This window comes from Tinamus guttatus, unplaced genomic scaffold (assembly GCF_059628265.1).
Source record: "Tinamus guttatus ecotype Peru unplaced genomic scaffold, ASM5962826v1 Tinamus_guttatus_pri_ptg000549l, whole genome shotgun sequence".
Classification (NCBI taxonomy): Eukaryota; Metazoa; Chordata; class Aves; order Tinamiformes; family Tinamidae; genus Tinamus; species Tinamus guttatus.
Window position 1 is genome coordinate 926,733 of NW_028289083.1, and position 27,469 is coordinate 954,201.

Below are 27,469 nucleotides of genomic sequence, written 5' to 3' on the forward strand. Positions count from 1 at the left end.
GCTTAGTCACTTTGTTACAAGCTTATGGCAGATTGCTAACTTTGCCTTTTAATGAATAGATAAGTATTGGATTTTTCCTACTACACAGTTTACCTCTTGTGGCTCAGAGACCAAGTCATATGTCCAGTCACCAACTAGAAGTGAGTAGTGTCCACCTAACTTTACAACTAGCTGCTGCTTTAGTAACATGCACTGACCTAGCTGTTGAAGATGTGGACTTTAAGCTACTAATTCCATCCCCTCATGTGAACGTAGCATTTCTTCCCCAGGTACATTCAGTTCCTATATTACAGGACAGTAAGTGCTACAGAAACAGGAATTGAGGTGACCATATTTAAGACAGAATGACTTAGTGTTGCTAAGCTCTTCCGTGGAAGACTGCCAAGACTAAAGTAAAATTACCATCTACCAAATTGAACTGGGGTGTGCAGCATGAGTCCAACTTCCCAATTGCTTTGCCTTGAATCATTTTCACAGCGTGTTCTTTGAGGGTTCATTTTTCAATCCACCTGGACATGTTTTAGATTACAGACATCATGGAATGGCAGCAAGGGCAGCAGGCAGCAAAATGAAACAAGTAGAATAGTCATGTTGAGAAGAGATCCAGTTATTCCGTTTGTCCTTTTCTGATCATGCCTAGTATGGTGAAAAGGACTTACATTAGGCAGTAAAACTATTACTTTTAACCATCCTAAACAAGCTTAGAGCTTTTAAGAGAAAAAAACCAAGGTGATAAAGACCAACACTTAGCTCAGGGGAGGGGGGGGGGGGGAGAAAAAAAAAAAAAAAATAAGAGAGAGAAACATGGAATAGGATTGCTAGTTCAGCAGTTCTGTGATCAATGTTGAAAGATAACCACATACACAGAAACCATACCTCCTTCCCTCCCTCCCTCAAAAACCACAAACCAAAACACACACCTTTCAGACTTGCATTAGTCTCTAATGACTAATACCCTCATAATTACACATTTATGGTGTAATTCCTCTCATGTGGAATATAAAGCCTGAATATTTAGGAGATAGCTATGTGGTGCATTGTGTGCTAACACTATGCTTAAGGAAATACCTGAAGGTATTTAGGTTAGTACTTTTGAGTTTTGCAGCATGTTTACTCATTAACTTTTCCTCAATGAAAGTAAGTCTAAAACTCTTCTGGCCTTGAAATCTAAATTCACAGAATACCAAGATCCTTATTTCTAAGAAAGGGACATTGATTAGGTTTACCTAGAAAAAAGCCTTTACAAGTTTTAATAGACATATTCTATCAGAGTGTTCTTTTAGGAGCTGGGCAAGTGCTTGCAGTACTTCAAAGGGGCCTTCTAGTTAAGCTAGTGTCACTTCTATACAGCTCTTTGCCAGATGTTTTCTGAACAAAGTTCAAAGGACAAAGTAGGTTATATATTACTGGAAGCCTTACCTGATCTATGCAAATGGATTGCCAAAAGGATCACCAAATGGAGCAGGAGGTGGTTTCTGAGATTCCTTCTAGGAGAAAGACCATGGCCAGTTAGCACATTTTCAGTTTTCACCAGGTTTGCTCTAGAGAATTGCATCAGCTAGTTCCTGTTCCAAACACTTTGGAGTGTTCATTATGTAAGCACCAAACATACCACTCTGATAGGAAAAAGGCTGTCTAAAGCCATGTTGTAGTTATCTATTAGTCTGAGGCAAGGTATCTGTTAGGAAGGCCTGCACACTTAATGAATACCCATTTGGAGTTAAGCCAGTATCGTCATAATGAGATCTTTTAGCCAACTGCTGAATGCTGACTTAAGATATTCTGGAACTGCTCCAAAGTTTCCATTCAGGACTTCAAATGCTGTCCCCTAAACAGTGATGTGGTTAAGCCACTTCCTCCCCTGGAAGATACCAAGCATAGGAGCCTCCCAGTTGATGAATGAGAGCTCTGTATCTGCATTCGGTCTACTTTGCAGAGCTAAACACAGCCCAGGTATGCCTCTTGCAGTCATGTTATTTTGCAGTAGCTCAACAATACAGGAGCGAGGGACTCCCCGTGGTGTCTCCCAGCTCAGGACACTGGTTACAAATCCAAGGCAAGTGGAATTTATTCTTTGTTAACCGTCTTGCAAGTAATGCCCTGCTATGCTAGATATTAGCCTCAGATATCTATGTACACTGTTTTGTTCTCTGGCTTCTAAAACTAGAGTGGGCTGGCCCTCAGATACAGGCTCCCCTACCATAAGGGGAAAACATGCTTTTTAGTACTTACAGCAGAGGTGGTGAAAAGGTCTGTTTTAGGCTGGCTTTCAAATAGGTCATCAGCTGGCAAAGCACTTTGTCGAAGAGCAGGCTTTGGAGGTTCTAGGTAGAAGAGACATACTGCTGCATTACTAAACCTTCCAGACATGTACTCAGCTCTGTCTCTATAGCAACCCCAGCTAGTCTAATACACATTACTTTTAATAGGGCAGTAATTATGTCCTGCCTTCACTTCAGTGCATTTACTCTAGGCAGGACCTAGTTTACTTGCATGGGGTAATCAAATAGTTTAGTCACTAGGTGTCAGTGTTTGGCCACTGCTACAGGTTATGTTTTTTTTAAAAAAGTTAACTGAGGAGACAATAGTTGAATCCACCATTTCAAGGCTAAAATGATTTACTGTCTGCTATCTGATAAAGGTGGTGGCTAGCCTTCCCACTCTCTATACAACTATACTAGTAGAAGAGATTGTCAGACAACTTGCTAGCTTCCAAGTCATCATGATGTGTCCTACCTTGAGGAATGCCTACTTTACTACTAAAATAACTACCAAAAGCTCCAGAAGCACCTGAAAGGCTTTGCTGCTCCCCTCTCCTTGCTGGTACTGCAGGTGGCTTTGTCAGCTGGAAGTCTTTGAACATTTCCTTGACATCCTTCATTTCTCTATCACCAAGTGGATCCAAAGCAATAAAGGCATCACTCTCTTTCTTGGCTAGCTCCTTCTGAGGTGCAGTTCTAGGTGGTGGCTGAGGTGGGGTAGTAGTTGTTGTAGACATGGAAGGCAGTGTAGATGGTGTCTGAGCAGGTAGTGTTGAAGGTGGGAATACACTACTCTGGAATGGATTTGAAGCATTGGATGGCTGAGCCCATGGAGCAGATGGAACTTGGGCTGTCTGTGCCCACAGACCAGGGGACTGAGAAGATGCTGGACCAAAAGATGCTGGTTGGTTCCAGCTTGACACTGCTTGAGTACCAAAAGCAAGTCGTTGAGTAAATCCTGTAGGCTGAGCAGGCATCATAGATCCAGCAAAGACAGATGCAGCCTGAGTGAAGGCAGAGGTCTGTGCATTCCATGGTGATGAAGTTACTGGTAAACCACCTGGGAGGGAGATGGTTACACAACACTCAGCAACTTGAAAACTCTAAGCAGAAGTGCATTCATTCCACTGAGGGTACCAGCAAGATGTTTTGCATATGCTCTTTACAAAAATTTGTTGCTTAATATTTAAAATGAAGCCATTTGGCTAGGGGCGGGGAAGGGAAATGTCTACCTTCTACTCAGTTCCTTTGGTCCTTAGTGGACCTGAGGTTGTTAGAAAGCAATAAGAACATATTTAGCCATGGAAGCATCTACTGTACAATTATTGCCAGTTAAGTCTATAAGACTAAAGCTATAAGACCCTAGTCATGTTACCCTGGCTTTATAAATTGTGCCTGGCACACCTGATCTTGTGCAACTGAACCAGCAAGCTGTCCTTGAAGTTTAAGCCAGGAAAACCCAGTTCAGAGAGCAGAATTCAGGGTTCTATTGCAGAATTTACAGTCCAGTATAGACAGAAAAAGCATGTCAACTCAGTACTGTACATGAAGGGAGCTAGAACCACCACACTGGTATCAATGGATGTGTTAGAATAGAGCAAGAGTTTCCCTTTGTGAACTAACCTATGCCAGCCAGTGGAGGTGCTGTAGTAGGACTTGCTTTGAAGAGGTCCAGTGGATTAGTTGGCATAGGTCCTGGCTGTGTCACTGAAGTCAAACCAACGTTCTCTGTAGTTGGTGCAAACAAACCTGAACTAAACAAGTCACTTGACGCAGTCTGGAAAGTAATAAAGCTGTTGTGAGAAAGCTTGTCAAGGTATCGGCTAGCAAGATCAAGACTCTAGTCTGAAACTAAACAAGCTTTTGTAACAGCTACGGTAGAGCAACAGCTTCAGTTTATTCTGCTAGGGCTCACATACAGAAGTCTCAAACCTCACTATCCAGTTTGAACATATGTAATACTCATTTAATACTATGTATCAAAAGAGTATCATCTACCATCAACTTTAAGTCTTACTCTTTGACAGTAGCTACAATTAATCAAATCACTTGCTAGGCTAATGACTCCCATATAAGCATACTTGCTCATTTTGCCATAGTCCTTGGAGAAACAAAGCTAGGATATTTGAAATTACTTCAAATATGGTGCATAACAGCTGTATCAAGGATAACCACCAGGTTTTGCACTGTTTAAGTACAGGAGAAATACGATTGACCTGGATCCACTTCTGCCATCTAACCAGCCAAATGATATTTGCCTTCATGAGGCAGATGCTATCAAACTAGCATTCCTCATTGCTGAGGAACTACAGGAGGACAGGCACACAGCTATTGCAAGAAGTTCTGGCATTACATCAAGTATACACTGCAGCATACTTACCAGACCTTTACAGAAGTATGGCAGCATTAAGGAAAAAAGTATACATAATTTAGTGATCATAGCTACTATAAAGCATTCTTGAAAGTTAGAACATGCCATGACTACAGAGAGGTTAAAGGAAGCATGGTGGGTGGAAGAAATAGTAGTTGCACTGTGAAGCTGCTTAGCCAGTTACATAGTATGGAGAAAGGAAAGTTTCCTTCACCCAGCTTCTCTAAGAGCATGCATTTCACCAGTAATTACTTGAACTTTGTTCACCTTGACCGACCTCCTTCCTCTTCCTGGCTTGGTACTTTGTGGTGGTGGGCTAATTGTTACAGACTCATGTGACATGAGCTGGATATTGCTTTCTGAATCCAGCTTTACTCCATTCTGCAGAGATACTCCTTTGGAAGGCCCTTCCACAAAGAGGTTTGATGGGGCTTTAAGAAAGCCATTCTGTTCTCTCTCTGGTACCCCATTTGGGGTTCTTGCTGCAGGTGGTTTACTCTCAAATGGCCACTGGCTTGTGAGTGCTTCTCGTTTGCCAGTTCTATTAGAAATCTGGTCAAACTGTTTACCAAAGTAGTCAATATCACCATTTGAAGCACCATTACCCACCGGTGTCAAGGTACTCAGACCTTCCTTCTTCTGATCAGCAGATTCTAGAGAATCAAATGAAGGCTGTGCAGATTGGTCTGGTGGTGCAAAAGGATCATCACTGAAAGGGTCTGGATTAGGTGTGGGAAAGAAGCTGAGATTGGCAGAAAAAGAAGTCTCAGGCAAGAAAGGTGGCTGTGACTTTGGTTGTGGAAGAGAGGTCGTGATGCCATTCAAGAAGAGATCCTCTTTTGTAAAAGTCTGTTTGGTCTCAATTTCAGAGTTTAGATCCACTAACAGAATCTCTTTAGTTTCCTATTTGTTCAGAAAGAAAAATAGTTAGTTTTACATATTACTTGCTTCATAGTACATAAGTCTTTTTTTATAAAAAGGTAGCCTTGGTAGCCAATACTTCAGCATGAAGATCAGCATGAAGTTACACTAAAGCTTGGTTTTACAAGCCATAAGACATGCACTGAAAACACTCATGAGATCAAGGCTGCTGAGTTTCAGAAACTCCGTGTTAAAAGCACCAGTTTTAAGATTTAGTTTGGTACAAGACTTTTTTTTTTTTTTTTTTTTAACTGTCTAGAGGCTATAAAGCCATTAAACACTAATTATACTTAAGCTTTTGCTGCAATCAAGCACACCCATTTGAGGTCTAGCCCTTTGTTTTAGCAAGCTGCAGTCACAATAAGACAACATGATTTCATAAGCTAGCACAGCCTATCCTTCAGAGTTAAGATTAGAAAGCTATTCATAAGTGGAAAAAGTTGCATTCTGTCTCTCCACAAAGTAGAGACTAGAAGAACATCAAAACTGAGTCACTTGCTGGAGTGACACCTATTGCAACATTGACTAACAGAGAATTGTCTCTTTGCCAACTAGTCCCAAGTAAGCTCTGATGGCTAAGTCAAAAGTGGTATCAACTACTCCAGTTAGTAAGTAGGTCCTATTATAACTCTAACACACTGGTATATTGATCATAGCTAGGCAAGTGTCTTGGTGAGACCAGAACTAACTTGGTGACAACAAGACTGACAAAAATCAAACAGATTTTAGTGGTAGGACCATTCTTGCTTTGCGGAAGTTTTAGATAGTTAAGCCAGGCTCTACTTACTGTGGGACTGGTCACATCAGGAGGCGTGGACATATCCCCAAACAAGTCCATCTGGTCAACTCCCTTGAAACCAGAAATATTGAAAGAATTTGCATCTGCTCTTGCATGAGCAAGAATTAAGCATTAGGCAGATCTACTACAAGCATAAATACCTATTTTCCCAAAAATCAGGAGATGGTGAGTTAAGAACTCAATGGTATCAGCATAAAGCTCTACAATTTCACCTACCAGTTTCAGTTTGTCAGCCTGATCAGCAGGTAGTGCCTCATTACCATTCTAGAATAGATGGACAACACTGTCAGTGATGACAGGAGTATCAAAACTCGCTTTAAACTTTCATACTTAGATGAGCAGATAATACAGAAGTGTAATACTGAGTAGTGATCTCCCATATTTATTCTATAGATCCCTTTTATCCCTATTTCCAATGGAACTTGTCAATGGGCATCTAACATTGCCTCTATACTGTTAGTGCCTATGGAAGTCAAGACTACCAGTGTCACAGCACCATACACTTTCAAGTGAAGCTGAGCCAAAGTTCAACTTACCTCAGTCTTACTGACTTCTTCACTCTGGAGAGAAAAAAAGAGATTTTAGCATCTGTATGTAGAGCCTTTTGCTTTGCAACCTTACCAGATGTATGAAGTCTTCAAGCTGTTGGTATTAAAACTACTAACCACTGACCTAAAACAACCCCAGGCCTAGATACTGAGACTTTATCAAGTCTTACAAGAATCCACAAGCCAAGTCAGAGCTGCAACAGGCTTTACATTTATAAGCTAGATTAGTTTACATAAGTTTTACTTGCCTTTTTCTTGTCTTCCTCCTCCTTTTTCTTCATATTATATATTAGCTGGAAGAGGTCCTTAAGGTCAACAACTAGAGGCTCAGCCTGGAGTAGAAGGAAAAGATTTTAGACAATGTGCCATACTGCAGCTTGCTTTGGAAGTCCAGGGAGCCACAGAAGTACAACAGTAAGATTGATACTCTTTAGGTTTTAGACTCTTGCTAAGGAAAGCAAGAGAACATAAAAGAGAACATGCAGTGTCCATGGATAGCAGGGCACAACAGGCACAGAATAGTTATCAACTGTTACTGTACCTTCTGTTAAGCTTTTTTTTTTTTTTGGTGGAGGAAGGAGTGCTAAAAGCAGGTAGTGTAAGTGCAAAGCTATTTGATAAGAGTCTCCCAAGAAAAAAAAAAATCAAGTTGGTCATCCCTCTATTCCACCACTGGTCCCGGAGAAAGCTTTTATAACTAACCCTACATTTAAACAGGGCTCAAATGGCTTGTCAGTGAGGCAGGCATGAGGTAGGACTGCCACAGCCTACAACGGCCACAAACTGAAACACCAAAAGTTCCACAGGAACTTTAGGAAACAGGGAGGGTAGACAGAGCACTGGAACAGGCTGCCCAGAGAGGTTGTGGAGTCTCCTTCTCTGGAGATCTTCCAAACCCGCTCGGACGCAGTCCTGTGCCATGTGCTCTAGGTGACCCTGCGTGTGCAGGGGGGTTGGACTAGATGACCTCTAGAGGTCCCTTCCAACCTTAAGCATTCTATAATTCTATGACTAGAGTGACCAAGGGAGTGGCAGACCCTGCCCAGAGGGGGCCCAGTTCCAAGTCACCTATTTGCAATTGGCTGGAATGGTTTGTGCTGTTGCTGAGATGGTGGTAGGTTAAGCCATATTACTCAACTGATTTGGAGCTGTTGCTTGAGGCATAAAGCAGCTGTATCAGTGTCTTGAACAGGACAAGTCCTGTTCAGACACTATGGACACCTCTGACTTGATGCTGACAGGTAATGTGAGCCCTGTCCAGAAGATCCTTTGATCATTTTCTTACTCATTGATTCTAGATACACAATCCCAGGGAGAGAGATTTCAAGAGTTGATTTCCACAAGCAGTACAGCCGCAGCAGTCTAGAGCTATTGAAGTCCTTCTTAGTCCCTAGCTAGAGAAGTTTGGATGTCAGAAACAGCAAGTAGAAAGACATTTATAGTTTGATTAATCAGCATTAACATCTAGCCCCAGGAAGCCCTGCTAATAGTTTAGTCCTTTCTATACAGAGGAGCAATAGACATTAACATCAATATATAGCAATGGTTTTCATCTTGTTCACCTTCATCTTTGAAGTCTACAATAAAAACACTTCATGCTTACTGCAATTAATTTTGCTGATCTTATCCATATATAGTGGAAGCCATTAGTCAGAAACTGGAACCATCTGTGCTGGTGTTCCCCTACATCTCATACAGCTACAAGTAAAACTCTAGACAGATTAATCAGTTGTTAAGTTTTCATGCTATAGCAAGGAAAGAGGGACTTAAATTCCTACCTGCTGTGCTGTTTTTATTGCAAAAAACTGGTGCTGGCCTTCTCCTCCACAAATATAGCCAAAGGCCCGGTTGTCTGTTACATCCCGAGCAATAAAGGAGATTTTGTTCACAGGATGCTCATGCTCTATAACCTAGAATCAGGAAAAAAAATTAAGCACCTGTTTGAACTGCAGAGGACACTATAGCTGCCCTTCGCTATAGCCCAGGTGAAAGAGACTCTCAGATGCCTCCAGTTTAAGACTAACTTTTCAGGTTTTCATAAGCCACAATAGGATGCTGGAGTCTCCTGACAGAAGACAGCTATGTTACAACCTATTCCCTTTCCAGCATCTCAGAAGGGACCCCCCTCCAAAGTGCCATTAGGCACTAGTTTAAGTTAGTCTAGCTCTCAAGTTTCTCACTTTTTGAGCCACATTATAACAATGGAGTCATTTCTTACCCCAGTTTTCTCATCCATTATCTTGATACCAGAGAGAGAGATGTTTAGCCATATCTTCTGTTTGTGCTGACCATGGGAACGGGCTGCCACTGCCATTCCCTGGAGAGAACCAGTATTGAATCACTGATGAAAATTCAGTTGTTCTGTGCCTTAATTTGCCTCTTTAGCTCCTCATGAGCCCACACTGTGTCTCTATTAGAGTTATTCCAGTTACTTCTATGCAACTCTGTTGTTAGAATAGCATTGTGCTTGCAACATGCCTGACTACGTTAGAAGCAACAACTCAGAACCCGATTTTAACTTTCCTTGTTGTTAATATTTAAGAGTTTAAAGCTTTCTATCTTAGTTCACAAGACTGCTGCTGCAGCAGCAACCTTATCTGATCAATACAGCCTCCTGGCCTGAATGAAGCTAAGCGAGGATTCTGCTTTCCAAAAATAGAGTTATCTTGTTTGATGCAGTTTCCTGTTTATTTTTTAATTCATCTATGTCACCAAATGTTTACATTGCCATAGTATATCAGCTTGTGCTTTGCATTCTTATATAAAAGTTGTCCGGAGTTTTCTGCTCCTCTAAGTGTGGATAAAGTCCACACTTGAGCACCCAATATGAGTGATAACAAGAGACCCATCATTAGGGAGCACTGCAAAGACATTAAAGAGGTTTGATGAACTGCATTTAAAACCACTGTCCTTTGAGCAGCAGGTTACAAATTTAGAGGCAGCTTCTATCTAGGGTACTGCTGTTAATACCATTAAGTCATAATTTACTATTGTCTCAAAGTGAGCGTTTGATCTGCTTTCTGAGGCAGAAGAGAACATATTCCTCACATTACCAGCTCAAGCCTTTACCTTCAGCTTCATCATTGAATCCTGACTCATTTTGTCGCCTCTTGCTTCTGGGACATCATCAATGCCAATTAGTTTAGCTTTGTATCTTACACCATCACCTTTGAATCTAGCCAAGAGAGATTCATTTGTCTTTTCTGACCCTGGAGATAGAGAAAAGTTTAAAAAAGTCTAAGCTGTGGCTTTGAGAGTTTATTACAAAAAATACATCTGCTATTAATATTTAAAATTGTCTCTTAACTGTAACTTACTCTGCTCACAGACCTTCCAGCAATGCATACATTACAAGGTAAGTTTTTACTCCTTTAAAGTCATAGCGCTCTTGCAGAGTTCAGCCTCTCTTCAAAGAGTGGAGCCCAATGCTTAATATTTGGGGACCACATGAAAGCATTCATCACATGATGGATAGAAGACTTAAAGATTTATAGGGACCAGCCAGTTAGTTATGACCACTAGGTAACAACACTAATCAAAAGTAGTACTTATGCCTAGCCTGAATGTTGAGTAAATCTTTCAGATGACAGTCTCTTGTTTTTCCATCTAATGTTCATCTGGGTGGCCTAGTACAGTCACAGCTCTTCTTAACCTGCATCAGTTTAGCTAGGCACTGTGCTAAGACTTTCCATCAGTATTGTTACCTCTAAAACAAGTCCTAGCACCTCCATCCCAATAATCACTCAGGATTTTGCTGTATTTGCTTTCTCTCTGTTCCTTCTACTTTCCTGAACTCCTTTGTTTTACTCTCTGAATATCCGTGTACTTAGTGGGTACCTAGATTTTATGTACCAAGGTGTTTGCATGACCTAACCTGTCCAAAGCCTGTCATATGATTTGCAGAGTTCTCCAGCTTCTCTGAGCTTAAAACTATGTGTGCAGCATGTCACACCTCACTCCCTCTTGGGCAGCAAGCATGTGTCCGATCACAGGTTCACACTGGCAGCTACCTGGATGCTGCTGGAACAGGAGCTACCTTGTAGGAAGCCTTTAATTTCCTCCAACTCTCAATGGCTTGCTAAAGCTCCTGAGCCTGACTATGAGAACAGGAGTCAGGAACTAAAACCTGGAAAATGCTTTCAAAGGCTAAAGCCTACCTTCTGGTTAGATTTTACTAGTTTGTTTATTCATTCCTTCAGTCAGCATGAAACCTCAGAGTTACTGTCACTATATAATGAGTCATATTCTGGATTTAGGCAAGTACAAGAAATTTAAGACCTTTATAAAAGAAGTACTCAAGTTCCCTACCTTTCTTTTTTTCTTTCTTTGAAGATTGTGTTTTTGGTGGAGCCTGCTGCTCAGGCTGGCTGCTCATAGTAGTAGTTTCAGCTTCAGTAGACATGATGAGATGGTGGTCAGCTATGCTTGATGTGATTTAAGTCCAAAGAGCAATCAGTAGGCAGGCATAATATTTTATCTTGGGAGAGAAAAAAAAAAAAAGTTGTTAGACCTGTTAGTTAAGAGGTTTTTTTGCTGAATAATCAAGTCTAGTAAAGCATGACAATTTTAGCAGTAGGTCATACAGAAAGTGTGAAGACCAAGAAGTTGCACCTAAAGGCTGTAATTACATCACTGTGTTTGAATTTGTCAAGCTTTTTTTTTTTTTTTAATTAAAAAACAGCTTTGAAGCTATTTATAGCACTTCAAGTATATTGCTAAATTCTTCTTCAGCATTGCCAGCACTGATTCAGTAAGATAGAAGAGAATGCAAGAAATTTGCTAGGATCTGTTTGAATACACTTAGGAAGATAAGAGTACTCAAAAGAAACCATTAAGTTTCATTCATGCTTCTGTAAATAATGGAAGTCTAAGGTGATAACACTAAATAAGTAAAAGCAAATGAATTCCTTAGGCTGCAAACCAAAGTTCTGTTCTAGGGGGAAAACTTGTTTTTTGTTTGTTTTCTGAACAGTATCCAAATGATCTTAAGTTTTTCACACCCCTCCCTCCCAAAATATATCCCATAAAAAGATAGGATGAAAAACAGTCTTTGACTGCTCTTCACTGCATTTATTTAGAAACTTAGAGAAAGAAAAGGCAGTATTGTGACTGAATCAGTAGTTATTTACCCACTCTAATTCAAAGGGTTACTTGTTTAGAAAAACTATTGTAGAAGGACAGGACACAAATGGAGCTAAAACCAGCTCTCTAGGATGCTCTGTCCAGAAAGCAGCAGCAACCTCAAGGTGCCCTAAACCTACCTGCTAATGACCCTGCTCCATGATGCAGTTGGGGAATCACTCACTGTGCCTATAACAGTCAGAGCTGAGCACATCCAAGTTTTACATCAAAGTCAAATACAATAACAGATATCCTAGAAAGGGCCAAATATGCACAAGTACCTTGACAAATGTGAAGTTCTACCACTTTAGGCTGCCATCTTGAAACTCTATTCACTCATGCCTGCCTTGAGTCTGTGGAAGCCATTTATTTATTTGCTTGCAGCCACACAGCACAAAACGCCAAAGCGGAAGACAGTGAATAGGAATACATAGAAATTTCAATTTCTCCACAGTGAGCCTTGGACATTTGCAATGATTCACCTATTTTTTTGTCAATACTTCGAGAAGAAAATCTGAGAATTTTCCAGACAGTTTGTTTAGAGGATATTTTCTCCCAACCCTTATTTTAGATCTGTTGCAGCTCATCTCACCTGGCGAGGCCTGTCAGACCACAGGAGTCATTTATCATACCTCTTAACAGCTCAATACCTTTAGGAATAGCCTAACAGGCAAGCAGGAATACAGAAAAGGTACTTTTATACATGTTAATATTTTAACTGACTAGCTCTTATATATTAACTACAGGGTGAAGACTAGCCCATAACCCCCTTAGGCTTTGCTCTAAGTTTTCCATGCGCAAAAAGTGTAGCTTGAGTGAGTAGTGATCTAATCTGCTTTGGACTACTGAGGTCTAAGCCACAGTTAAGTCTGTTCATGCTTTAGCTGTGCCACACTTCCTTTTGCTTACTTGCATGCCTATGGATGCACATAAACATTGTGTAGGCTACACAAGCACTTTTTAATCAAGACAAATTTGTGTCAGTAGCTTGTCCTCTTGTTAGAGGCCTCCTTTTGCAGCAGTCAATCCCTTAAAACTTCCTTATGCAGGCTGCAAGAATAAGGTAAGAAGAGATCAGATCTCTGCTGTTACACCCAAATTCTGAGCTTATCAGAAAGTCAGCCAGCACAGTATGACAAGGTTAGAGATGCGAGTGCTTTAACTGAAAGCCAGTTGCCTTCAGTTATACTGGCATAGCCAAAAGCAAGATCTTTCCCACAGCAACTGTCAGTAGACTGCAAAGTGATGTCTTTTGTATCTTCTCCATGTAGATAAGTCCATTGTTATCACCAGATTGAGCTTAACTACTCACTCCACAATTGTATGTATGGATGATTTTAATTGCTAGGTTCAATGCGCTATTTCTGACATCTTAGACTACAGGTTTCCCCTTGATGTTACCATCTTGGTGCATATCTACTGATACAGACTCATCTCCCATGTTCTACTCACTCATTTACATTTTATTGTACTCCAGCAAAGTTAACAGGCTGTTGATGGCCATCTCCCTCTTTTCCTGCAGGCTCACTTCTGCAAGGAGTGGGCACTGTTCAGTCCTCAAAAGTGACCGTTTCAGACATTCAGCTATGAATTCATATATTCAAGTCAGGCAAATGATCATTCAACTATTAGTACTGAAGTTTCTCACATTTGTCCTGGGAAAGTCAACCATAACGCTGTGAGTAGACTCTGCTTTGATGTTTAAGAATTCTGTAAACTCCAACAAGGAGGGCTATTGTCAGTGACAAGGCATCCTAGAAATATCGAGAACTGAAACATACTCCACACAGTTGAGCGGAGCAGTATTTAATTGCCCACATCTGAGGCAAATGTACTAAGGTGCTGCCTATCCCAAATAGTTAGATTTTATTTCTACATAGTTGCACAAGGAATTGAGTCTTCATTGTAGCTGTAATCTGCCATGAGATTTATAAACCAGGCAATAGTCTTCTGCCAATAGAAAGGCTTTTTCCTCATCTATCACAGCAGACAAAGATCACTGTGTACTGATGAAAGCTTGTGTGAAAAGAGGTTAGAAACACTGAGATGTCAGAGCCAAAATATCATAAACTAAATATCTGCTCAGCAGTCTAATGCTTTGTCCTTTTCACAGCCAGTGCTCTTCCTTTGTCCCTTGATCCTGCAAGTACATGATTCAGCTTAAAGAGTTATTGCATGTAAATATTAACCTCAAATTAGAATCTGAGAGGCCAGGAGAGGACAAAAGTAGCTTTTACTGCCAAATCCAATATATCCTGTTGGGAAGTAGTAGTAACCGGAAGCACAGCAACAGCCCAAGTGTTGAACACACTTCCCCTAGCCCATTTTTCTTTTCCCCTTCCTTTGAAGGGTTGGTCATGTTCTTCTAACTAGAAGCTTGTATCAGGACCTGTCAAATACATCCTGAGAAACAGAACCATTAAGTTCTCAGCAGAAGAACTATCTTCAGGTTGATAAACAAGCTCTCCACTCAAGTGAGCATGTTTCAAAACTTCAGTTTTGTACACTGGAGATAAGACAACACAGGATGACAGCAATACATAAAATGCCTAGCAAGAGTCAAAGCTGCAAGCCAGCTATATTTTCTAATAATGGACAGTCCTGACTAGCAGGATTCTACTTGTTGAAGTATAATAGTGCATGCATGTGAGTGCCTATATGACTGATCTACAGTCATAGTGATGCACAGAGATTTGTTAGATGTGAATATACTGCATTTTCTGCTTAGTTCCTGCCATGATGGTAGTGCCCCGAGAAACTCCAAGAAGCATTAAGCATGCATTAATGAATCAGAAATATGAATGCATTATTCAGACATCTGCCTTTTGAACAAGATCAGCTGTGCTGGGAAGCTGAATAAAATATCATTTCAAGCGTTTTGTTTCATTACCAGAACATCCTTTGCTCTTACATCTTCCGTGTACAAGAGTCCATGAATAGATTTCCTATAACATGACACAAGGTTATTATGGTTTAGATAGCAAGTAAGCAGAATTTCTTATCTGATGCAAACAATAACATTAGATGTCTTCCTCTACTAAAAAGCAACCAGACTAGCCCACTAGAATCTAGCATAGCCAAGAGCTAACATATGTGGAAAATATTAGGCTAACCTACAGGTTGGGCTATACTTAATATGCAGTGTTCACCCTGACACATAGTGAGTACTTGCTTGAATACAAGTACTTGAAGAGAGTTCATAGACAGCTTTGGTATTATTCCTCCAAAACTTATGTCATGTCTGGAATGCAAGAATAGTATCACTTGCCAGAAGATTAACAAAATCTCCTTGGCACCTCCCGTGACGCCAGGACTAACTCAAGTGTCTATAGTTAGTCTGATAAAAGAGGAAAGGACATTAGCCTAGCTTGTCTGACAAGGGCAATTATCAGTCCTCTTCTCACAGGGTAAGGTCTAGACTAGCAATGCCCACCCTGTTCAGGTTCTTCAGCAGTTCTTTAAAGGGAGGGAGGCCAAGATCAGTGGTTTTACTGTAGGTATCAAAAACCCTATTCTGCTACCTAATTTAGACCATTGGTACTTGATCTTTAACAATCACATTTGTTTGGCCAGGTCCCAACACCAACAGGACAACTGTCTGGCTTAACCTAGAGTTTTTCTAGGTTACTAGAATACAGGGATCTGCTCAAATATTCCCTTTCCCCTACATCCATTAAGCTTCCTACTTCTTCCATGCAGCTTGCTAGCTTGCTTTAAAGCTCTCCTTAATGCTCTGCCATCTCACTTAGATGAGAGCAGATCAATACTTTACAGAGGTTTTAAGACAGCCTTGTATCAAGGGCTCCTTTCTCAAAAATTGCCTTCTGGAGTAAGCTACAGCTGCACTTGTACTTACTGCAAAATTGGGCGTGCTGAGTGACCAAGGCTACGTTAACTATCAGTAATGAGAAACAGGGAAAGGCAATAGTCATCTGCTTGGTAGGAGTGTGGTAATGGACATCTCAGGGAATACTTTTGTCATGATGCTCCCTGCCCTCCAGCTCCTAGTGCAAGGCAGATAAAATCTTTAATATGCTAATTAGTCATGTCAGCTGCATATGTTGGCATTGCTGGTGCAGGATCCTGCCTGTGAACCTCTACCCAGACATCTTAACAAGCAGCAGATACACCAAGATGATATTGCAATAGCTGAGCAGAACATCATGTTCTCATGATAGCAGTGCATTCAGTCTCCTATGCTGCTTGGTTTTAAGAAAAAAAATAAAATAGGTTTTAAAGCTCCTGAAACCACTAAGTTAACAGCCAGACCTGAGCAACCACTTCAGCTCAAGCAATGCAATCAGACTGGTACTTTTGCTATTGTACCATGTCCAAGAACATCATTACTAATCAGACAGTTTGTCACTTCTCAACCCAGCTACAATAGTAGTGGGCTCTATTTTGGGTTTCTTTTCTAATTGCTATTGCCAGTGTTTTGCTATACCTACAACAGCTGTGGAAATTATGACCAGTTTAAAAGACATATTTGGTTAACAACTTGCTATGGTATAACTTGGCAAGTACTATACTCATCTCACTTCTGTAAAAAAAAAAGTGAGGTGTTCTTCATAAGCAATGCCATCTGGCCCACAGAAGACTATCTCAAGTTAAAGGGAACTAACCCTGTCATAGTCCCTTTGATTGCCTTGTTGGGACATCCTTGGACACTAAAGGTTAACTAAAGAAAGACTTCTGTCCATTTCAGCTGATAACTTGTCCTGGGAACCCTGTAGCATCTTTCAAGAAGTCTTTTTTCAACTCCAATGTTTAGTCCATTCCATTAGTATCCCAACCCATTAGTCCATTCCACAGATGAAAAAAATTGCTTCACATCAGCAGTGCTATTAACTTACATAGATCTATAAGAACATTTGGTCTTTGTAAAAGAAGACTCTAGTTATTTGGTAATCCTGGCTCATTCTTACATCATACATTACAGAAGGTCATGCTACTTCTTTAGTCCTTAGAAGAAAGCTTCCAGAAGTTTCCTCATATTAATCTTTCAGAAAAACATCATGCTTCTCAACATGAGAGCAGCACTCTTATATACCACTCACTTCAGTTTGCAGACCTGAAGCCCTAGATCCAGTGTGTATTCTAGCTGCATCACCTGCCCACGCACAGGTAGAGTGGCAGGTCTGAGGCAGCACTGCCTGCAGTGCTTTCACCCAGTTTTCCATCAATACTATTTGTCAAGACTCAGTGGAGACACCAAGCAACCTGGAAGCAAAGCAGTTTTTGGTCAATGCAGCAAGCATTTACTCAGAGGCAGAATGACCAATTTAAAACACACACACATCATACCACAACACAGCACAAAGTTTACCTTCCAACTGTGCTCCTAACATATTCCTGTCCAGGAGAGCTGTTTCTGATCTTCTTGCTAGTTAGCAAGCTATGGTTAGCATAATTTGCCAATAGCTATGCTTTCACCCCTTCTTCAGGGCAGGAACTTGACACATATTGAAGCTGTTATCATAGGTTATTTCAGCTGCATTCTGTTAACTGTCCAGTGCTGGCAAAGTTATCCCTCCTTGCAGTCTGGGTGTGTGCAAGCTGTTCTGGGAGAGATTGCACATGTTTAGCATAGTTTTGCTGAATTATTAGTGTTCTTTCTACCTGTTCACAAGTACATCTGCCTGAGAAACAGAATTTTCTTGCATTCAGTTCACCCAGCCTAAAAGAAAAAAAATCATCACTATAGGGTCAGCTACTGCAGTCTGTTTATCCGTGACTCTATGAACAGACAGAAACCTGTCCTTAAGCATTCCTTTCAGTGATATTTGAGAAATCCCTACCTGTCTCCCAGTTACTGCTAACCTTTGATTACGTGAACTGTTGTAGCAGTCATTGGTCACAAGGGTGAGGACTGGCTCACACAACAATATTCCTGGTACATTACTGGAAGACTGACAAGTCTGTCTGCACTTTATAAAGGCAAGTTCTACAACAATTTTTCAGCCCTCAGTTTGGTAGTATGAAGTATACTGCTTCTTAGAAGCGTTACTATTTACCCTCTGGATTAGTCATTACAAGGGCCTTAGCTCTCACTTGTGTATGCAGCAAGATGGGCAATGGATAACCAAACAGGAGACAAAACAAGCAGGATGTACCTACAGTATGTATATATATATATATATTTAATCTAAACATGCAGTTTTCTAAGCTACACAGCAGCTTGTTCAGAAGTTGTGCCACTAAAGCGGTAGTAAGGTCACTACTGCAAATAGGTTTACCTGGAGATAGCTGTACTTGCACATGCCTTTCACTTGCACTACAGGAAGCTTACATTATTGCTTCTAGACTCAAACTTTGAAATAATCCTGAAAAGGCTTCCCTAACTTTCCATCACTTTATCTGAATGAAGATCTTTATGTCAGATTATGAGATGCCTGATTGCCATTAGAATTGTGCAAGGAGGAGACCAGATGTCAGCCTTCCGTCCTTCTCTGGAGCTCACTTTTTCTCTCTTTTTAAAAAAAAAAGAGAGAGAGGAAAAAAAGCCTGGCCCTTTAAAAAAAACCCAGGCTAGATGCTTGCAGATAGATGTCACTCAAAGTGCTAGGACTTCCTTCTCCTATATGCTACTTCCTACTTATATAGGAATTTTTGTGCCCTCCTGCAAAGCACAAATAGCCCTGTGTAGTGGGACCACAGAACTTTTGAACTAGGAGTAAGATATCAGATGTGTGGCTTGCAACTTTAATGCTATATCCTTCATGCTCTGGACTCATCCTGTACCTCTCCAGGGAGAAAACTTAATCCCCCTGCCCTGTAGCTTAAATGCATAGGGATTACAGACTTGTTGCAGGAGGAGCCTTGCAGGCATGTGACACGTTAGCATTAAGAGTTCAGTATACTCTCCTAGAGGAGCAAGCTGCCAGATGACATTGTCATAAAGCCTCCTGAACACCAGGGTAAAGGTCTGGTATCCTGTCTCTCTGACCTAGTTGTTCTCTTCAAGAGATAATTCTCATCAAATATTTCACTTTTTGTCTCATTGCTTAAGGATGCAACATGAACTGGCAGAGAGGCAGGAAATACAGCTCCAAGGCCAGCAAACTGTCCTTAACTGGCCCCACAGTATTGGGAAAGCTTTGTGATTTAAGGTGACAGACACCAGCTATAGTGCTTTATTAGAAGCCTAAAAAGGCTCCACAAAGCACTGCAGCCAAGGAGCTCGATCCTCAAGCATGCCATAGCCCAAGCAAGGCTGATCCCCTCACAAGAGCTGGGGCTAGAATGGTCTGTGCCCCTGTTGACCTGGGCCAACAAGAGCTAGACAGGAGAAGATGCTTTGTTCAGCACTCGGCTAGCCCACTTGTATGAACAAGCTAATCCAGTTCAAACTGGTACATCTTGTTTATTGACTAGGTCTGCCACTAGCAAGCGGTACTCCATCCAGCTTCTTTATAACCCTTAGACCCTTGAACCAAGGTACAACCTCAAAACCAGTCTCCTAAAGCCAGTTTGTTTTGCCACTTTCTGGTGCTCAGACATCATGTTCTACCCAATCCTTTCAGCAGCTCCAGGTTGCATTTCCATAGAGGCCACCATCCATCAGGTGGAGAGTAGCAGCCTACTGCCATATTGTGCTGTATTGCACAGTAGAAACTTAAGACTCTTAGCACTCTTCCCTCCCTAAGGAGGGGAGGGTCTTGATCCTCCTAATAACGTTTTATCCCTCCACTGTAAACACAAGTTTATGCTTTCAAAGTGCTCACACACTGCTAGCTATGCTGAATACCATCCACAAGCATTCCCAAGAGGTAACTTAGTCTAGCAGGCCACACAACTGTCCCAGTAGTATGAAGTTCACCAGATAAGAACAGCATCAATATGAGGAAAAAAAAGCTTGCAGGTCTGGCAACAGAGTGCAATGCAGGGCATATTCTGCACTATTTGCTACACATTTGGGGCTGCAGTTTTAATTCAAACATTAGTCTAGGATTCTCCTCACCCTGAGGCTAAGTACATTTAATTGCTTTCCCATAAAGCCCTAACTTTTTTGCCACTCTCTGCATTTAATATCATATTCAGATCACTTCTTAACATATCTAATCACAAAGCCTTACATAAGGAGCACAATCACAGCATCCACTGGCTCCAATAATCAGGTTATCCAAGTGCTTTAACAAGCAGCACTCTTCCCACCGAGAAAGCAAGGCCTACTGCAGATGCACAGAGATGCTTAGAAGCTCAGCAGAAGGCACAGGCTAGAATGGATAACAATCTACCTTCCCAGAAGGAAACTGATGCCAGATTTTTGTCATCTGGCCCATCTTTCCAACTGATAGTGCTATGCACAACCACTGCTGCTCAGCCAATACCTTGTTTGATACAAGAGTACAATAGATGAGACTCCTGTCAGGAGTCACAAGACTAGCAGAATAGCACTTGCCATTCTCCCAGTCTCACTGTCCGGAGTAAGACTGCACAAAAAAAGACACTGTTAGCACTGATGGGGAGAATCTGTTCAAGTCTCAGAGCACCTGAGCATTGGCTGCACTTGCCCCTGAGCCTTCCTACTCTCCAAGTCATAAGGCTTGCTAGTTAAGCCTCTAATTTGAGGTGCCACCTGATGCTGATATTGTCCTCATCACTTGGCTCTCCACACCTAAAGGCAAACACTAGTGAGCTTCTGTTAGTAGAAATTGCTGCTTTAGACTCAGCCAAGTTCTCTGCATGTCCTGAGAGACATTAAAGACCTGACCATGCATCAAAAGCCATTTGAGTTGAACGAGAAGACTGCAGTGATTCTCTAGGTAGAGATTGTCCTCCCAACAATTCCCTTCACAGCCAGGTTTTGACTCTGCTCTGGCCCTCTTGTCAGCTACCTACTATCTTGTCGTCCTCCTCCAGGAGGACTTGTCGTCCTCCTCCTGGTCCTGTGATCACCCGATAGAAGCTGAAGATTTCAGACATCAAGGCATTTTTTTCAAGTTACAGGACTGTACAGCTAGCTAGGATACATGATTTCATAAATAAAAGATACCTTGTTTTACTTGAATCTGTATTTATGAAGTTATGTATCTCACTTATGCCCATCTACAGTTTACCCAGCAGTTTCAGTCCCTGGGCTTGTTCTTTGGCCTGCATGTGACTTTAGGCTTGCATGCCCTCACACCTGAGTCCTTTTAGACAGCCTTGTTTTTCTTCCCATGAGGGAAGTACAGAAGAATTCTGAGTTAAAATACAGTCTTTTAAGGCAAACCAACTTCATCCTAAGAAGACAAAAAGCATTTTTGCCCCTTCCCACTAAGTACTCAAACTAATCCTACCTCTTCCAACTCCCCCCCCACCCCACCTCCCAACAAGCATACTCAAGGTAATCCTACTTTACCAGCAAATGTATGGACTTCTGTAGTAAAACACACCTGAACACAGGAGGACAGAGCTCCTATTTCAACCCCCAGAGAAGCACTGCTCTGAGGGAGCCCAGCTGTATTGGCAACACCTGCATTTTAGTGCTCAGAGCAGAGGCACTGCCTTGGAAGAGCAGCCAGCCTAAGTAGCATCATATGATGAGAGCATTAGAAGCTTCAATGCTCAGCAGCTGAGAAGCCAGGGAGCGTCTCTGATGGCTGAGAGGACTTGTTCCCATTAACCCTAGCACTCTTCACTGTACTCATCTGCTGTGAACAAGAGAATCTGAGATTCACCAAGGATGCTCCATCAAAAATAAAAGCAGCTTCACCACATCCCAAGCCTTGCCTCCTCTCAAGAGGATTATGTAGAATTCAGTGTGCACATACATAATTTTCCTGCCTGGCAGCCCTCCGCACAAACACACACGTGTTTATTCTGCCGCGAGCTCCGGCTCTGCCGGGGCGCGATGCGGGCGCCGCAGCCGGGACGCGCTGCCCGCCCGGCGCCCCGCGCTCCCCGCGGCGCCGCCGCCGGCACCGGGGCGACCCGGGCGGCTCCGAGCGGCCGCCAGCGCCGCGGCCCCGGGGGCCGAAGGAGCAGCCCCGGGGGCCGCGAGCCCCGCAGGAGCAGCCCCGGGGGCCGCCAGCCCCGCGGTGCCGACCCCGGGCAAAACGTCTCCCCCCGCAGCCTTCTCCCCCGGGCCTCTGCGGGCGCAGCTCGCAGAGCTACTCACGGGCTAGATGGGCGCCGCTGCACGCATGGTCTCAGGGCTGCAGCCAGTGGTGCGGCCGGCGGCGGGGGCCCGGTTAAATATTCGGTTGCGCTCTCGCCTGCGGGTTAGCCAGCCACTCACAGCGAGAGATATGGTTTTAATCAGATGCTGGCAGCTGAGCACTACCCAGGAATGCGCTATGATGTTTTTGCTGCTCGCTCTTGGCTACTCCCCCTCAACGTGTCGGTGCTCTCGGCCTTAACCCCTTGCGAGCCGCGGCGCCGGCCCTGCCGCGGCCGGAGCCGCCCGGGGGCGGCGGGGATGGGCGCGGGCGCGCAGGCACCGCGAGGCGCCCGAGCCCTCCCCGGGGGGCCAGACCCCCGTCCGTGCGATGCTGCCGTGGTGGAGCCCGAAAACCCAAGCCCAGACCCAGCGCCCACGTTTGGCAAAGGCACCGGCACCAAAAGGCCCCCCTTTTCCCACCAAATCTGCGTGTGGCTGAGCCGCAAGGTCGGGTCAGCGCCACTCAGGTTGTGGGTGATATCCAGACCTCTGCGCTTCCCCCTCATCTTTACTCCGACCTCTGTCGTGTTTTGTTTCCCAGTTCTGATCTACAGAGTTGTTTTCCAACCTGTATGGAAGAGACTGATAAAAAAAATCACATTTTTGTCCTTGTAGAAGAACTTCTTGTTTTTCAAGGCTGTAAGCTTAACCTAACATTTATTTTCTCATAACAGTCCAAAATTTTTCTGCTCAAAACTGAGATATTGCTCTCTGCAGCAATCCCTAAGTTAACAAGAGAGGCAGGAGGAGCATTTTTTCCTGCAGTTGTAATACAGTTGGTGTATATTTTTAAGCAATTGTGTAAGAGGAAAATATTTAATATATAATGATTTTGCTACGAGAAAGCTGCAGGTTCAAAACTGCCTTTGGCAACCATTCACACCCAGACCCACCAAAGGAGGTGATGCCTCCCTTTGTATGGTGGGGCACATGTGTCACTTCTTAATTTCAGAAGTGCTAAATTTACCAAAACGGCTTCATGTGAGACATATTTTTACACACCAGCCTAGTAGACATAGGAGGAAATACGTGCTGCATATGTATTTGCTACTATTAGCAGCTTGCAGGCCAGGAGCCTGCCAGTACTTTCAGGCTTAGATCCAGATAATTTGTAACACTGTTGTTTGCAGGATTAACAATTTCGGCTTTGTGCTCTGCCTGGACTACCTGGCCCTAAAACCCTGCCGGCAGACATGCAGCTCCTTGTCCTGGGGCACTTTCATAAGGGATTACTCTATTGCTCTTTATTTACTCTTTACCCTGGCTCATGATGCTTTGGGGAAGTGAGTTAAACAGGTGGCCTAACATAAAGGCTGAGATGGTGGCTCCTTGAAACGCGGGTGGGAACAAGGCAGTTTCAGAGCAGCCATCCCCACTGCTGGCATCACTGGGGCCTTGGCTGACACAGCGCCCAGCGCCAGGCCCGGGCCTTACGCGCTGTTACCAGACCTGGTGGTGCTGCTGGTCACGGATGCTCCTCAGAAACAAAGGTGTGTTACTGATAAATGGTTAGTAACTAGCTGGAAAAAATACAAGAGTGTTCTTAGAGAGTGAGAGCCTTAAAAAATGACATTATCTGTCTTGTACTTCAACTCTAAAGAGCTTCCCTGATGTCCCACTTTGTTGGATTAAATGCTAGAATTCAGAAATGTTTCATTAAACATGTGATAGGATTGTTCTTTAAATGTAGGAGGAATCTAGGCAGAAAGCCCCACAGGAATTCAGTTATTTCTTCTATACTGCCCTGCAAGAATTAGGGAGCATACTTCATGCTTTATGAAAAGTAAAAGTGTTTCTATTTCACTGCAGTAAAACAGAATCAAATTGTCCATGGCTGCGTGGCTGTTATGACTTCAAGCCTGCCTATTTAGAGATTACAGCAGAGAGAGCGCTATATTTTCTAGAATGATGATTTTTTTCCTCAGATTTGTTGTGTCTGATCTTACTATTGCTGGTACAGGTTCAGTGCCCTACTCAAGGATCTCTTTCTTTTTTTTTTTTTTTAAAGTTAACCACTTATTGTGGGAGAAGTCGCAGACTTGGTGCTTCACAAACACAAGTTATTTCTCAGAAGATCTAAAATTATCCGAGATCTGCAGCTGGGAAGCTTCACCTCTGTGAGCTTCTCTATTGCTTTTCCGGATGTTAACTCTGCTGAAACCACAGTCTGTCACTGGAATCACTGGGATTCCAGTCTGGGTGGAAACTGGGGTAGCAGAATGAAATCAAAACACCAAAGTGCAGAGACCTTCTGGAGACATCGACTTAAACTTTAGAAACATGAGTCCCTTGAAAGCAATATCAATAACAGTTTGTGAAAAATCTGCTTGCAGCAAGGCAATGTGGTAGCTAATCCTGCAATGGCTTGCTCAAGAATGCATGGTTTATTATTAAAGTAATCTTTTAAGATTTTATTGGAATGTGCTTCCACAGCGGTGTTGCTGCCTTTGTGGGGTTTATGGTGTATGTGTCATCTTGTCCATAATTAAACTTTTCACTGACAGACTTGGGACTCTTTATTTTTTTCCTTTTTTAAAAAAATCTTTTCTTAAACCTCCCACTTTGAATCCTGGAATTTCATTTGAACTTTAAATACTGTCTTGGAATTTGCCATAAGGTAAACTGTCTGCTCCTGGAAGCCTCACTACTCTTACAGATGTTACAGATGTTGCAGACACACTATAAGTGACTGAATATTAAAAGACTTGCAAATTTGTGTCTCAGCATAAAAAAAAAAGCTGAAAAGAACTAAATAGTTCTTCAGACACTTGGGTTGTCCTTAGAGAATTCATGCTTTGAAGTATATGGGAGTAGAAATTAATGGAAAACTGGCCTAGAGGGTACATTTTGAAGGCTCTCTGCTGTCAACTGTGAAAAGGCGAAGTATGTCAAAAGAAACATGAAGGAAGAATTTGTACTTCAGCCTTTGGACTTCTCAGCCAAGTTTCTCATGTGACTTGGACTTGCTGACCACTTCTTTTTATAAGTTCAGTTAAAGATAAAATCCACTGAATACCTGAAGCAAAAAGCATTCTACTCATTCAAAATCTTAAATTAAAATCTATAGCTTGTACTAGTATATCTCTAGCCATAAAGCTCGGGGAAATGAAGTCCACAGGCACAACCTTAGGACGCAAACACTGGGTCATCCATGGACTTCAAACCTGACCTGAAAATAGTTATGCCTGGAATCAGAAACAGACTTGAATAATTTTTTAATCCAAAGCCTGTTTTTGAGGCCCAAGTTTGGTCTTCTCAAGATCAGGGATTTCAGTGGGAACACTTAGAAGTGGCTGAGTAAGAGAAAGGCAGGAGCCGCTGCCCTGCAGCAGCCACACAACAGCTCGCAGCACGTGTGCCCTCACCCAGCTGCGATGCAAGGTAAAACCTTCCCATTTTAAATTGCCTTCCATGGTATCATAGAATCACAGAATCCTTAGGGTTGGAAGGGACTTCTAGAGGTCATCTAGTCCAGCCCCCCTGCACACGCAGGGTCACCTAGAGCACATGGCACAGGGTGGCATCCAAGCGGGTTTTGAAGATCTCCAGAGAAGGAGACTCCACAACCTCTCTGGGCAGCCTGTTCCAATGCTCACTGTTAGGAAATTTTTCCTTATGTTCCTGTCGAACTTTTAATGGGATGGGAATATGCGGTTGGAATATAAGCTGACCTCTCCAAATTCACAATCAATGACTGATCATGTGTGACAGGGAAGTGATGACTGCCCACATTGCTCTAACCTCTGTTGTGTCTCAGGCAGGGATATTTGGGAAGACCCGGAGTCCTTCAGCACTGGGAGCTCATGCATTGCCATCACGGAGCAGTGTCTCTCCAGCCTTGAGTGTGACAGAGCCATCAGGTTCATGGAACCGGGGAGACTGGGGGACTGTTCAATAGTTTTTCCTATCTCCCATCATCTGCAGCCCCGGTTGCCTCAGGAGGGGCCGTGGTTGTGTGTGGCATGGCGGGTAGGTTCTCACCTCTTGCAGCTGACCTGCTTGCTCTGCTTATTAGATATTCCATGGTGTTTTAGGTGTCCAAATAGTTGTATAAACATAGTCCTGGTGCCTTTCTGTTTATTAACAGTTGTCTTTGGCACACCTTGCAGTTCCCTGCATCTACGTGACAACCTTACTGTCCAGAGAGGTTGTAGAGTCTCCTTCTCTGGAGATCTTCAAAACCCGCTTGGACGCAGTCCTGTGCCACGTGCTTTAGGTGTCCCTGCATATGCAGGGGGGTTGGACTAGATGATCTCTAGAGGTCCCTTCCAACCCTAAGCATTCTATGATTCTATGATTCTATGATTCTTACAACTCAACCCTCATGATAGGTAAATTGGAGCTTGCATAAATTACACTTTGTAGAGGATTCAGATCTAAGCAAATCTAGAAGAATGTAGTCAAACCTATAGGTGTAACACAATCAAGTGTAGACATCCTTGCTAATATGGATTACATTGTATTTCAGACGAGTGGCTCTGTAGTTATTAAATAGATTGAGCAGGAGGAAATCTGAGATAGAGTAAGTTTATGCTAGTGCTAAGAGTTTGGCCTTATCTCTGACTTTGGCCACGTAACTGAATGTGCCTCTAAGAAACCTAAGCAAGTATAAACTAGTGCCTGAACGAGGTGTCAGGTACATCTGCCTGAGCTTCCTTCATCAGATTCATATTTAGCTCAGAAATAGGCGAAGCCAGAAAACCACACACTTGGGCTCCATCCACCCAGACAGGAAATGCACACGGTTATTTCTTCTACTGAGTGTAAAGAAGGCTGCTTTGGTTACAACCTTTCGGTGTCCATCTACTTTCAGACACCTCTCAATGGTTTTTCCAACCTAGGTTAAGTCATCCTTGTTCACTTACTACGTTCTGGAGCAGTATTTTACTCAAAGGGTCAGCCATGGCATTTTTATATACAAATACTCATGAGATAGCATAAATACTTTCAAAAAAGAATAAAAAAAGTGTGTGGGGGGAATATACAATGTACTCCTGTGGGAAATTTTGAATTAAACACTTTTGTTCATCTGTTCATTTTCTCTTTTCTCCTATCCTCTGTACCTTGTACTTCTAACCTATCAAAACCACGCAGTGTAACATCCTGAAGACCATACTGATGGCTTTCTGTGATGTTCTCCAATTCCATCGAAACATAGAACATCTAATTTGTATTTCATGTTCACAGAGTTCTTCATGCTAAATGGCTTTTATAGCCTTCACTTCAGATAGAGAGACTAGGGTTCAGGGTTGTATTTTATACTACAAAGTACCTTCACATCCAAACTGGGTTTAGAGCTCACAT

General features: G+C 42.5%; 1 protein-coding gene across 1 annotated transcript; it reads right to left on the reverse strand.

Moving 5' to 3' along the window:
• Window positions 1-302: 302 nt before the first annotated feature.
• On the reverse strand, window positions 303-22,328 carry DAB2 (DAB adaptor protein 2). Its single transcript, XM_088534395.1, has 15 exons — window positions 22,124-22,328; window positions 11,209-11,377; window positions 9,970-10,109; window positions 9,119-9,217; window positions 8,679-8,810; window positions 7,149-7,232; window positions 6,889-6,912; window positions 6,569-6,616; window positions 6,341-6,403; window positions 4,900-5,535; window positions 3,885-4,038; window positions 2,791-3,321; window positions 2,233-2,324; window positions 1,420-1,487; window positions 303-636 (listed from the first exon to the last, which is right to left on the reverse strand). Exons 2-14 carry the CDS (start codon window positions 11,300-11,302, stop codon window positions 1,425-1,427), a joined length of 2,160 nt encoding a protein of 719 aa, XP_088390521.1. The 5' UTR covers window positions 11,303-11,377; window positions 22,124-22,328; the 3' UTR covers window positions 303-636; window positions 1,420-1,424.
• Between the last annotated feature and the right edge of the window lie 5,141 nt (window positions 22,329-27,469).

What these genes read in the sequence shown, in the direction of transcription:
- DAB2 (XM_088534395.1), bottom strand. Translation starts at nt 11,302, where the DNA reads ATGTCTACTGAAGCTGAAACTACTACTATGAGCAGCCAGCCTGAGCAG. An exon ending in CAATAAAAACAGCACAGCAG is followed by an intron (nt 7,233 to 8,678) that starts GTAGGAATTTAA and finishes CTTCTACTCCAG; the next exon opens with GCTGAGCCTCTAGTTGTTGA. An exon ending in AGGAGGAAGACAAGAAAAAG is followed by an intron (nt 6,913 to 7,148) that starts GCAAGTAAAACT and finishes TTTTCTCTCCAG; the next exon opens with AGTGAAGAAGTCAGTAAGAC.